At 41.0% G+C, this 13,737-nt stretch overlaps 1 protein-coding gene across 1 annotated transcript; it reads left to right on the top strand.

Moving 5' to 3' along the window:
* The first annotated feature begins 9,895 nt into the window (after positions 1-9,895).
* Positions 9,896-12,945, top strand: LOC135546178 (dickkopf-related protein 4-like). Its single transcript, XM_064974393.1, has 4 exons — positions 9,896-10,083; positions 10,221-10,343; positions 12,410-12,488; positions 12,599-12,945. The coding sequence occupies exons 1-4, from the start codon at positions 9,973-9,975 to the stop codon at positions 12,883-12,885; spliced, it is 600 nt and encodes a 199-aa protein (XP_064830465.1). The 5' UTR covers positions 9,896-9,972; the 3' UTR covers positions 12,886-12,945.
* The last annotated feature ends 792 nt before the right edge of the window (positions 12,946-13,737 follow it).

Here is a 13,737-nt window from a genome sequence, read left to right as displayed (position 1 = left end):
CCTCGACTTGAATATAATCCTATCCTCTAAAGAAGAGATGGATATGTTGGAACAAGTGAGAGCACCTTCAGTGGAGTGACCAGTGATGACTAGGCTACGTGTTACAGCTGTGTGGATTCAAGTGTTCAAGTATGATTCAAGTATCTTTTTTTCAGATTGAAATATACAAGTTTTTTGTATAGTGAAGTAACGCTTTTGGGCCACACTATCTGTCACATTGAAGAACTCCGGTTATGTGAATTATCACTTCTACCTCAAATCAGCAATCATAGGATTCATTCCTGCTCCTTAGATGCCAGGTTAGGGTTACACACACATTTTCTGTCATGGTCTATGGACCCCCTGAAGTAGCCTTGGCCACCCCCTGGACAACCCATGTATAAAACTCTAGTTCCGCCACTGTATAGGATATAGGCTACCTTTCAGGAGGACGATTTTCAGACAGAGACAAAGTAATAGGTAATAAATATTTATTGAAAATGAAAAGACGCTCGCTCACTCTGTGCGCATTGCACCTTTTCCTTTTCAATGAGAATCAAATGTTTTGATTGCACCTAAACCGACATTGGTTGGGCGCCCTTCACTTCTTTCCATTATCAATACTTATTTACAGACACTGTAGTAAACTATAGTCTAGTTACTATAGTCTAGGTAACTGCCACGTGTTTCTCCTCCCATGCATAGGCAGCCTGCTCTATTTCATTAAGACCACACATATACTCGGCGCACTTGATCTTGCAGGGCCCGACTATGAGAAAAAAAATATTTTAATACAATAGGTAGGATAAGGCATACAAAGCAGAAAGATATCCGTTTCCAAATTCTCTGTGGGACAAGACTATTTTGATTTCTCAATTCTCTGTCTGACCGCCCACTCCCAACAGCAGCATGAAAAATGACGACCGCGCCGCAATTACTTCTGTCGGGCCCTGCAGGTCCCAATGCAGCCCTCCAGCTCGAGCCTTTGAAATATGCTATTTTGGATGGGGAGAAGATTCCCAATGGGCGCAGTCACAATGACTGTTCATAGATGATTCAATATATTCATTTAACATCACAAAAAGTAGACTCATAATATCAAAATGGACAGAATCAACCCCTCATATCAGTCCTCTGATCTAGTTATTATTATTTCAGGAGTGATGGATAATGAGCTCTGACCATCAAACAGTTGACAATTCTTACATTTACTACATTTCTCCCTATAGCCTACACTAGTCTAGTTCTAAAGAGAGCCGCTTACCATACGTTCTGATTGGCCAGAATGTAGCTCTAATCCATGTCAATTGATGCGTTTTGTTCAAAGAATATTTCTCATTCATTAAACATATGTTTCAAAGGGCCTCTGTGTGTTGGGAGGAGGAATTGGTGTGGATTTTGGTGTGCAATGAAAGAAGTAGAAGCTTTATGCTGTGCGGGTGGGCCGGTGTTTTCTTATTTCTTGTGTTTTTTTGTTCTACCTTAAGTTATTTTCATTGTTTTTGATTCTTGTATTGTTGGGTTTTGAGTTTGCAATAAAGGCCTTTCCCTGTACTTGTGCATGTGACATAAAAAATGTAAGCTTGAAACTTGAAACTTGTAGGGTTATAAGTACCAGGATACACCTGCACTGTGTCTGTGGGGACCAAAGCTATCGCTCAATGCAAGCCATTTCGGTCCCCAGATCTATTTATAAGAAAAAATGTTGGTCTGAACCGGTACCGGAACCATGCAGTTCCCTTAAACAGGTGACTTTACATCTAAGAGGTTAAAATGTTGAAGGGTAAATGCAAGGTAGGCTTCTGCAAATGTATATTTCATGCCATTTAATCTTTGTTTTTAAGTCTACCTTGTTATTTTCTATTATTGCATTGTTATTGATTAATGCATTTTGGGGGTTTTGAGATAGCAAGAAAGGCATTTCACTGTACTTGTGCATGTGACATTTAAACTTGAAACTTGTAGTGTCATAACTGCTCTGCTCACAAAAAAGTGGGTTCGTCTTCTGTATTGGAGATTTTGCAACTTATAACTGCTGGATATTATGTGTAATTTTCTTTGGTCAACAATGTGGACACCTACAATTGCTTTGCTGTTCATGTGTTCTCATTGCTGTGTGCACAGCCTCGACTTGAGTATAATCCTATCCTCTAAAGAAGAGATGGATATGTTGGAACAAGTGAGAGCACCTGCAGTGGAGTGACCAGTGATGACTAGGCTACGTGTTACAGCTGTGTGGATTCAAGTGTTCAAGTATGATTCAAGTATCTTTTTTTCAGATTGAAATATACAAGTTTTTTGTTGTTTTTAATGCAGGTGCACCTGTACAGTGGAACAGTGAGGGTACATAAATGTGAATTATTAAAAACTGAAAGGTTAATCCACAGTTGAAGGGTTGGGGGGGAGAAATGTAACCACTCTCAAATTCATAGACAAAGCTATATGCAACTACTGACATGAGATCAAAATTATAGTTTTAACCATGTTTTGAGGCTACACAGTGTTTGTTTACAATTACATTGTTTACAAACAATTTAGTAAAACAAGCTTAGCCCCTACATGTTGGGTTCTGATGGGAATAACAGTTGCTCAGGAGGCATTTATTTTATATTTTCAAGAATAAATGGTTATATCACGAATTCAAAAGTCCAAAATGTACCAATCACAGATTGCCCTTTTAAACACAACTGCTAACATTACATAATTTAATTCTGCTGCTTTATCATGTGTAAGTGGTAATGTCGTTCCTATATCTACACAGAGAAATATCTGCAATGGGTCTCAGAAAAAGAACCAGAATAAGGAAATACTTGCTCCTGTTGATGACAAAAACATAGAGAAAAGTAAGAAAGCTTGGAAAAGGATAGCCTGGTCCCAAACTGTGTGTGCTGCCTGCAACTCTTGCAGTTCTGCATATCTGAGTGTGGTACTAACTGTCCTGTTCCCTCTTCAGTGGCAGAGATGGCCACATGCGTGCGCTCTGGAGACTGTGAGGCAGGACTGTGCTGCGTCCGCTATTTAACAGGGAAACGATGCATCCCAAAGGAGGGAGAGGCCTGCGTACTGCGAGGAGGACGCTCTAAACTGCGTAGAAATCTTGAGTACTGTGACTGTGCACACGGGCTAATCTGTTGTGCCCAGGCTGAACACCCCAAGAACCAAGGAGTTTGAGGGGTATTCCCTTTTGAGGACACAAGCTCAAGTAAACAGTACAAATATGATAAAGATGATATGACATATTTTCTATTCAACAAAAAGGCTTGAAAGGATTTATATGCTTTCTACATATAGTATAATCAATTTCTAAAACCACAAACTATAAGATTTCACCTTCTTTATAACTGTAAATTACATATTTGTATGTTTAGTGTTAAAGAAAATGTGCATATTTTCTAAAGGTCTCGCTTGATCAAAATATCTTCCCCCACCACTTTAAACATCACAAAAAGCTGTGGCTTGGTTTCCTGAACTTGTTAGGAACTCACCTTTCATCTCATATTAATAATGAAATCCACAGCACTCTCCCCTCTAAAAGTAACATGTGAATCTAAGAGAGACAATTCCTCTATTGCTTGAATTATTAGCTTTGCATAAATAATAGTCATGTACTGTTACTATATTTCTGTCAGCTTTAAATGTACCTACTACTAGTAGAATTAGTGTTGTGCAAGGTTTTTTAGTGGGGTATGGAGAACAGGCTTTTCCACTGTGTTTTGATAACTGAAATTCACCTGGAACTGAGCAGGTGCCATCGCCTACTAGCTCGAAGGTAGGTTTTTTAAAAAGCAGACCTGAATAAAACAGCCCTAGGTGAGCTGCCTGGACCAATGCATGTTCACTCTCCCTGTGTGCGCATATGTACACATCATATATGTGTTTATGAAAGAGAGAGAGAAACATTTGATCAAAATCCCATTTTATTTGTCAGATGCACCAAATACAGTGTGTGTAGACTTGACCATGAAATGCTTGCTTACGAGCCTTTCCCAATGATGCAGAGTTAAAAAGTGCAAGGCAACAGTAAACAACAACAATAAAAGCAGCACCGAATTTCATGACTTTACGTCAAACGGGGTGAGGGGCGTGACATTTCAAATGTAGCATTTTCAATCGCTTGTCATAGCACCACTATCTGACCAATCAGTGTAATTTTGTAAATGCCAGACCCCTATGCCAAGACGCATCATTCACCCAAGTTGTCAAAATCTTGCCAGTGCTGTTTGAGATATTGCATGTGACGAATGTACGAACGTACTAACGGACGGAGACAGATCCACAGAAAATAAAATAAGAAAAATACAAATAGTAACTAACACTAGAGGAACAAGAATGAAGCTATATACATGGAGTACCAGTACCATATCAATGTGCAGGGTACTAGGTATTTGAGGTAAATATGTACATAAAGGCAGGGTAAAGTGACTAGGCACCAGGATAGATAATAATAAAAAGTTATTTGAGGTAGATATGTACATGAAGGCAGGGTAAAGTGACTAGGCATCAGGATAGATAATAATAAGGTATTTGAGGTGGATATGTACATGAAGACAAGGTAAAATAACTAGGCATCAAGATAGATAACAATAAGGGTAAAATAAAGAACAGACGAGCAGTAGCATATGATGATTGTGAAAGTATGTGTGTGTGTGTGTGTGTGTGAGTGTGTGTGGCATGTGTGTGTTATCTGTGTGTGCTTATGTAGTGTAAGTGAATGTGTGGGTTTGTGTGAGAGTGTCAGTGTAATGTTTATGAGTGAGTGTATATATAGTGCATATACAGTCTTGTGAGTGTGCATAAAGCCAGTGCAAGATAGGGTCAATGCAGGTCGTCCGGGAAACCATTTAATTAACTATTTAGCAGTCTTATGGCTATTTTCGCAGTCTCATGGCTTGCGGAAATAAACTGCCTCGGAGCCTATTAGTCAGAGAGAGTCGATGCTCCAGTACTGCTTGCCGGACAGTAGCAGATTGAACAGTCTATGTCTTGGGTGGCTAAAGTTTTTGGCAATTTTTCAGACATTCCTCCGACACCGCCTATTATAGAGGTCCTTGATGGCAGGGAGCTTGGACCCAGTGATGTACTCGGCTGTCCGCACCACCCTCTGTAGTGCTTTGAGGTTGAGGGCAGTGAATTTGCCATACCAAGCGGTGGTGCAGCCAGTCAAGATGCTCTTGATGAAATGCAATTTAGATTGTGTCATCTGTGGATCTGTTGGTGCGGTATGCTAATTGGAGTGGGTCCAGGGTGTCTGGGATGATGGTGTTGATGTGTGTCATGGCAGGTTACCTTGGAGTTCTTGGGAACAGGGACAATGGTGGTCAGCATGAAACATGTTGGGATTACAGACTGGAAGAGATTGAAAATGTCAGTGACATTGCTTGCCAGCTGGTCTGTGCATGGTCTGAGAACGAGCCCTGGTATTCCATCTGCAGCCTTGCGAGTGTTAACCTGTTTAAAAGTTTTGCTCACATTAGCCACAGAGAGTGAGATTGCACAGTCATCCGGAACAACAGGGGCTTTCATGCAAGACTCAGTGTTGTTTTTCTTCAAAGCGAGAATTATAGGTATTTAGCTTGTTTGGTAGTTCTGCATCACTGGGCAGCTCACAGCTGGGGAGCGCTTTGTAGTCTGTTATCGACTGCAAGCCCTGCCACATCCTACAAGCGTCAAAGGCCTGTGTAATTGGATTCCACCTTCCTCCTATATTGAGAGAGAGCATGTTTGGAATGGTAGAATCAGGGTAATGGTAAGCATATAGTTGGGTAATCTCATATTTTCCATTGATGCACAACATATCTTAGGGCATGGAAAGCCAACCCTGTCATATAGAATGCAGGGGCTCCAGCTAGAGGTCTACGCGGGAACTGCAGCTTTTCATACCGCACCCGCCTACACCCTGGCTTTCTGTCCAACTACCACTAGCTACCTGAAAAGCTGGATCCGAACCCAACCACAGTCCCACAATGTTATTTTAGGCATATGTGATGCAGCTCACTTGCGAGCCATCTTCGCAGCAATTTTGCGTCCTATAGGCAATATCAAAATGCCCAAAATAACCTAAGGAATCGGTTAAATTACCAGAGATTCTCACGTGAAATATTCCTTCTAAATTGCGCGTGCACGGGTGCGCTGCTCTCCAGGGACTGCTGCACAAAAGAAAAATCTGCCCTTGCAGAGAATCATGAGAACTTGAACTTCCCACAACTTTCTAGTTTTCCCCATTAGTTAACACAATTAACATTTCCCTTTACTGTGGGAATTGTGATCGAATCAACGTAATATTAGCCATAACCAATCAGAGCTGCAGTAGGCCTATATGCAAATAGACCATTGCCACATATGAAGTTGTGCCATTCATTTTGAACTGGGCTGTTTTACAACATGAGTGGTTGAGATTATTATGTGCTTGTTTTGAGATCAAAGTTAGAGCTGCATGTAGCCACGTGTGCACATTTGTTCATATTATTTTCTAGTTAGTGAGTTATTAGCTCAGTTATAGCTATTTTGTAGTCAGCAATGGGGGGGGGGGGTTGCTTCCTTCAAGAGCACAAAAGTATACATTTCTAGCCATCATTGAAAAGCAGTCAGGTCTTAAAGGGGCAGTGCCGAATAATATTAGAGGGAACATTGCTCACGTGGCTCATTATTAGGCTATAAGTACTACTGAGTTTTATCAGCCAATAGGCTAGAGGTATTTGTAGATACTTGCACTTTAGCTACTTTGTATACCTTTAAGGAATGGGGTGGTTTTAAGAAGGAAACACATATGGGTGATCAATATTTACTTCTAGGCAATGTAGTAAACTATAGCCTAATCATATTCATGAAGACAATTTCCTTGGAAGGATAACTGCCGTGATTTTCGGCCCATGCATAAGCTATCGCCTACTCTATTCAGCTGAGACCACATGAGCACCTGATCTCTCGCTTGTGGCTACTGAATATAAAGCAGCAAGAATGATGAGAGCGGACACTTGCACTTTCTCTATGTTATGTTTTGCATATAGAATATAGGCTACCTTTTAGGAGGACAATTTGCAGACAGAGACAAATTAATAGGTAATCAATATTTATTGAAAATTAAAAGGCGCTCACTCACTATGTGCGCATTTGCCTTTTTCCATTTCAATGATTGTAAAAAATAATTACACCTCGACTCACGTTGGTTGGGCGCCCTCCACTTCTTTCCATTATCAATACTTATTTACAGACACTGTAGTAATCTATAGTCTAATCATATTCAATGTAATTTCCTAGGCAAGATAACTGCCAAGTGAATATCCGCCCATGCAAGGGCAGCCTACTCTATTTCATTAGGACCAAACATACAAGGCGCGCTTGTTCTTGCAAGCCCATCTAGGACAGAAGAGGTTAGCTACTTTACTTGAAGCAGCGAATTCTGAGAGTTTGTGAATAATAATGTGCTTTGAATACAGTAAAAGGCTAACACATGCAAAGCAGAAATATGTCAGTTTCCAAATAATATGCGGGACAACAAAAATATTCCAATTCCTAAATTCGATGTCTGACCACCCGCTCCCAAACGCACATTGATAAAATGACGACCGTGCCGCAATGATCTCTGTCGGTACCTGAAGGTCTCAATGCAGCCCCATGCAGCCTGAAATAAGCCAATTTGGGTGGGGAGAAGATTGCCAATGGGTTCACAGTGACTGTTCATATATGATTCAATATATCGCCTGATGATATAGATGATTCAATATATTAATTTTTACATCATAAAAAGTAGACTCATAATATCATGTATTTACTGTAAGCATTTATAGACAAAATGGACAGAATCAACCCCTCATATCAGTCCTCTGATCTCGTTATTATTATTACATAAGTGATATACACTGCTCAAAAAATAAAGGGAACACTTAAACATCACAATGTAACTCCAAGTCAATCACACTTCTGTGAAATCAAACTGTCCACTTAGGAAGCAACAATGATTGACAATACATTTCACATGCTGTTGTGCAAATGGAATAGACAACAGGTGGAAATTATAGGCAATTAGCAAGACACACCCAATAAAGGAGTGGTTCTGCAGGTGGGGACCACAGACCACTTCTCAGTTCCTATGCTTCCAGGCTGATATTTAGGTCACTTTTGAATGCTGGCGGTGCTTTCACTCTAGTGGTAGCATGAGACGGAGTCTACAACTCACACAAGTGGCTCAGGTAGTGCAGCTCATCCAGGATGGCACATCAATGCGAGCTGTGGCAAGAAGGTTTGCGGTGTCTGTCAGCGTAGTGTCCAGAGCATGGAGGCGCAACCAGGAGACAGGCCAGTACATCAGGAGACGTGGAGGAGGCTGTAGGAGAAAAACAACCCAGCAGCAGGACCGCTACCTCTGCCTTTGTGCAAGGAGGAGCAGGAGGAGCACTGCCAGAGCCCTGCAAAATGACCTCCAGCAGGCCACAAATGTGCATGTGTCAGCTCAAACCGTCAGAAACAGACTCCATGAGGGTGGTATGAGGGCCCGACGTCCACAGGTGGGGGTTGTGCTTACAGCCCAACACCGTGCAGGACGTTTTTCATTTGCCAGAGAAGACCAAGATTGGCAAATTCGCCACTGGCGCACTGTGCTCTTCACAGATGAAAGCAGGTTCTCACTGAGCACGTGACAGACCGGACAGTCTGGAGACACCGTGGAGAACGTTTTGCTGCCTGCAATATCCTCCAGCATGACCGGTTTGGAGGTGGGTCTGTCATGGTGTGGGGTGGCATTTCTTTGGGAGGCCGCACAGCCCTCCATGTGCTCGCCAGAGGTAGCCTGACTGCCATTAGGTACCAAGATGAGATCCTCAGACCCCTTGTGAGACCATATGCTGGTGTGGTTGGCCCTGGGTTCCTCCTAATGCAAGACAATGCTAGACCTCATGTGGCTGGAGTGTGTCAGCAGTTCCTGCAAGAGGAAGGCATTGATGCTATGGACTGGCCCACCCGTTCCCCAGACCTAAATCCAATTGAGCACATCTGGGACATCATGTCTCGCTCCATCCACCAATGCCACGTTGCACCACAGACTGTCCAGGAGTTGGCGGATGCTTTCATCCAGGTCTGGGAGGATATCCCTCAGGAGACCATCCGCCACCTCATCAGGAGCATGCCCAAGCGCTGTAGGGAAGTCATACAGGCACGTGGAGGCCACACACACTACTGAGCCTCATTTTGACTTGTTTTAAGGACATTACATCAAAGTTGGATCAGCCTGTAGTGTGGTTTTCCACTTAAATTTTGAGTGTGACTCCAAATCCAGACCTCCATGGGTTGATAAATTTGATTTCCATTGATCATTTTTGTGTGATTTCATTGTCAGCACATTGAACTATGTAAAGAAAAAAGTATTGAATAAGAATATTTCATTCATTCAGATCTAGGATGTGTTATTTTAGTGTTCCCTTTATTTTTCTGAGCAGTGTATAATGATTTCTCACCATCAAACAGTTGACAATTCTTACATTTACTACATTTCCCCCTATAGCCTACACTAGTCTAAGTTCTGAAGAGAGCCACTTACCACATGTTCCGGTTGGCCAGAATGTAGCTCTAATCCATGTCAATTGATGCGTTTTGTTCAAAGAATATTTCTCATTCATTAAACATATGTTTCAAAGGGCCTCTGTGTGTTGGTAGGAGGAATTTGTGTGGATTTTGGTGTGCAATGAAAGAAGTAGAAGCTTTATGCTGTGCGGGTGGGCCGGTGTTTTCTTATTTCTTTTGTGGTTTTGTTCTACCTTAAGTTATTTTCTAGTATTACATTTTGATTGACTATTGCATTGTAGGGTTTTGATTTGGCAAGAAAGGCATTTCACTGTACTTGTGCATGTGACATAAATAAATCATTTACATGTGAAACTTGAAGGGTTATAAATACCAGGATACACCTGCTCTGCTCAAAGGAAAGCGGTTTCGTTTTCTGTATCAGAGATTTTTCTTTTTTAGAACGGCTGGATATTGTGTCGTTTTGTTTGGTCTACAATGTGGACATCTACGATCGCTTTGCTTTTCATGTGTTCTCATTGTTTTGTGCACAGCCTCGAATCAGATGTAATCCGAAACTCTAAAGAAGTGTTGGATCCATTGGAACAGGTGAGAGCACCTGCAGTGGATTGACCAGTGATGCTTAGGCTACGTTTTGCAGCTGTGTGGATTCAAGTGATTCAAGTGTCAATCAAGTGTCTCTTTTTTCAGATTGAATTAGGCCAATGTTTTTCTTCGTAATACAGGTGGACCCGCACAGTGGAATGGTGGGTGTACAGACTAATGTGAACACACGTCGCATCAGGTCATCTTCTCCTCGCCATCACATCAGGCCATCTTGTCCTGATCAAAAACGCAGTCCGTCAACGGTGAGTGCTGTAGTGTGTATGTGAGAGAGAGATAAGAAAGAAGGCATCTGAGAATGTTATCACTGGGTAGTCCAATTAATTCCAAAATAAATAATAGAATATGTTTCTAAATACTTCTACATAAATGTGGATACTACCATGATTACGGTTAGTCCTGAATGAATTGTGAACAATGATAAGTGAGAAAGTTAGAGGCATAAATGTCATACCACCCCAAAATAGGACAACTCACAAGCTTGATGTAATAGTTGCAAGCTAGTAATATGGGACCAAATAATAACTTTTAACTACTGCAATACACAATATACTTCTGTTCCTCTAAAATGGGTGGACTATGTTCAAAAAGGGCTGTAATTTATGGTTCACCCGATATGGATGAAAATACCCTCAAATGAAAGCCGACTGCACTGTGACCTCATAACTATTGTATCATTTCAAATCCAAAGTGCTGGAGTACAGAGCAACAAAATACATGTAATTAACCATTTTTCCATCCAACCTTTTTGTGCGAGAAAGTAGCTACATGTTCCGATACAAAATGTGATGACAGGCCTGATGGAAACAGAAGATTTTTCGGTAAACTTTACAAATGTGGACAAAACAAAATACGCTAGACCATGGGTCCTTTTTGTGTCAGTAAAATTAATGATTCCAGAATTGTTGGTGGAAATAATTTTATGTGCAAATATCAATAGAATAACCATCATATCGAAGTAAACTTGGACTCACGTGATGACGTGTGGTCCTCCCACTGCATACACAATTTATTAGGCTACAGATGAAAAGTTAAGATGAACTTCACAGGGTGGTGAAAGTACAAGGTGATGAGCTTGATGCTCCTTTCCAAGAAATAACGAGGGTCTTATTCTGGTGACATGATCATCGATGCTTGGCTGCCATTTGACAAATACAAATAATTAGGCTCCTTTTTATATAACAATCACATCAAGTGGGCTATAAGTGTATCTGCGTGCTGTTGGCAAGAGCACACGTGCCAATACCAGAGTTAGCACACTCGCTATGTAATGGGAAAAAATTGTGAGAAAACCAACAGTTTTCATTTGGTACATTTTTAACCGCAAATGTGTTATTATGTCACCACGTCATAAACTTTTATCTGGAATAAGTCTATTTTATGGAAGCACATCTCTGAAGTGAAAATACGGATGTTGTTTTTCTGAGGGATTAAAAGTACATAAATCTCTCATGTCCATTTTTGTATGTTCATTTTGAGATCGTTTCCTTTGAAGGGTATCACTCTTCCTCGCTCTTGTTTCCCGGTTCCATGTCGGGATCACTGTTAGCTTTGGATTCCGACCTCAAGCTCAGGTTGGTAGAACTGATAGATGGTGTTACACTTCATTTGGGTCTTCCCTAAGGGTTTTAAGGTGGTGTTTCTGTAAAGCTGCATTGTAAGCAGCCTTTTACAGTTAAGAAATGAGTGAGTATTGTTAAAATATTGATGTTAGAATATTCAATTAAAAAAATGTGTCACCAATTGGATGGAAACCTAGCGACTGTCCCAATACTTTTGGAGCTTACTATTTATGGTGTGATCTTATGTGCCAAATGACCTCTTAATTAAAACTGAAAGCGGCAATCTGCAGATGAAGGGATGGGGCTGGAGAAATGTACATTCATGGACAAAGTAGTGACTTCCATGAGATCAAAATGACAGTTTTAACAATGTTGAGGCTACACAGTGTCTGTTTACAGTTACACCGTTACAAACAATAGAGTAAGTAAAACAAGCTTACATGTTGCGTTCTGGAAGGGTATGACAGTTGAACTAAATTCAGGACGCATTTATATCATATTCTTCAAGCACAGGAGGTTGGTGACACCTTGATTAGGGAGGACGGGCTTGTGGTAATGGCTGGAGCGGATGAGTAGAATGGTATTAAACATGCCATTCCATTAGCTCTGTTCCAGCTATTATTACGAGCTGTCCTCTCCTCAGCAGCCTCCACTGTTTCAAGAATAAATTACTATATCATGAGTTCAATCCTTTAATTGTGCTGCTGAGTGGTAATGTGTAAGTGGTAATGTCGTTCCTATATCTACAGAGAAATACCTGCAATGGATACCAGAAAAAGAACCAGAGTAAAGAAATACTTGTTTATGATGATGACAACATAAGGAAAGGTAAGAAAGCTTGGAAAAGGATAGCCTGGTCCCAAACGGTGTGTGCTGCCTCCAACTCTTTCAGCTCTGCATATCTGAGTGTGGTATTAACTGTCCTGTTCCCTCTCCAGTTGCAGAGACGGCCACATGCGTGCGCTCTGGAGACTGTGAGGCAGGACTGTGCTGCATCCGCTATTTAACAGGGAAAAGATGTCAACCCATCCCAAAGGAGGGAGATACCTGCCTCCTGCGAGGAGGACGCTCTAAACAGCGGAGGAATCTTGACCGCTGCAACTGTGCACCTGGGCTAATCTGCCGTGTCCAGGCTGAAAGCCCCAAAAACCAGGGAGTTTGTCAACCTAAACTGAGAGAGAACAGGAGGAATGCTCGAGACACTCAGGCAAGAGAGAAGATGTAGATGACTCAAGCCTTTCTTTTACTCAAAACATTTCACTCAATAAACTACTTTTGTAACATTCTTTGTTTAAAATGTTAAAGGTTAAAAGCAATGTAGGCTTTTGTAAATGTATATTTCATTCCATACAAGCTCCGGTGGTCTACTCTTTGTTTTTATTTGAGCCCCTCACCTAATCTTGTTCATCTTTATAAGACAAATCTGCACATTTCATACCTTCCTTGAATTTAATGGCATCTGGTACCACCTCTCAAATGGTCCAGACCTCATCATCACAATGTCCACTAGTGCCATCTATTGGATGAAGATTAAGCAACAAATTGACAATATCTGAAAAGGGCCCGAGGCTAGGGTTTTACATTACATTACATTTAAGTCATTTAGCAGACGCTCTTATCCAGAGCGACTTACAAATTTGTAGCCTGGAATCCACACTGACCATCACCGCTTCAATATTGTTTCATGTTATTGATTCAGTCTGGACCTGCACCAAGAGGGATACTCTGCCCTAAATATAAAATAGCCAGTCCAGTCTGTGACCGATCAGAATCTATAAGTGGGTTCAACATAAAATCCCATGTGGCAAAATGCTGCACTTTAAAGGCCAGTGTCGTGTCTTTGGAATCATTTAAAGTGAAGACTGTTATTTTATCAAATCAATTCTCTGTAATTATTATTACATGACTAAACTAATCATGTAAATGTAACAACTAGGAAGCAGGGGCACCACATACAATCTTCATATCACAAAATTATAATTTTCCAAATATAACTATAAGATATATTAATATCTGAAAAATGTGTCTTCTATTAATGAATTATTATTTACCTCACGTCAGTCTCATTCCAAACAGC

This window comes from Oncorhynchus masou, chromosome 1, assembly GCF_036934945.1.
Source record: "Oncorhynchus masou masou isolate Uvic2021 chromosome 1, UVic_Omas_1.1, whole genome shotgun sequence".
Classification (NCBI taxonomy): domain Eukaryota; kingdom Metazoa; phylum Chordata; class Actinopteri; order Salmoniformes; family Salmonidae; genus Oncorhynchus; species Oncorhynchus masou.
The sequence above is the reverse complement of the archived record's forward strand: the minus strand, read 5'-3'. Positions and strand labels throughout refer to the sequence as shown.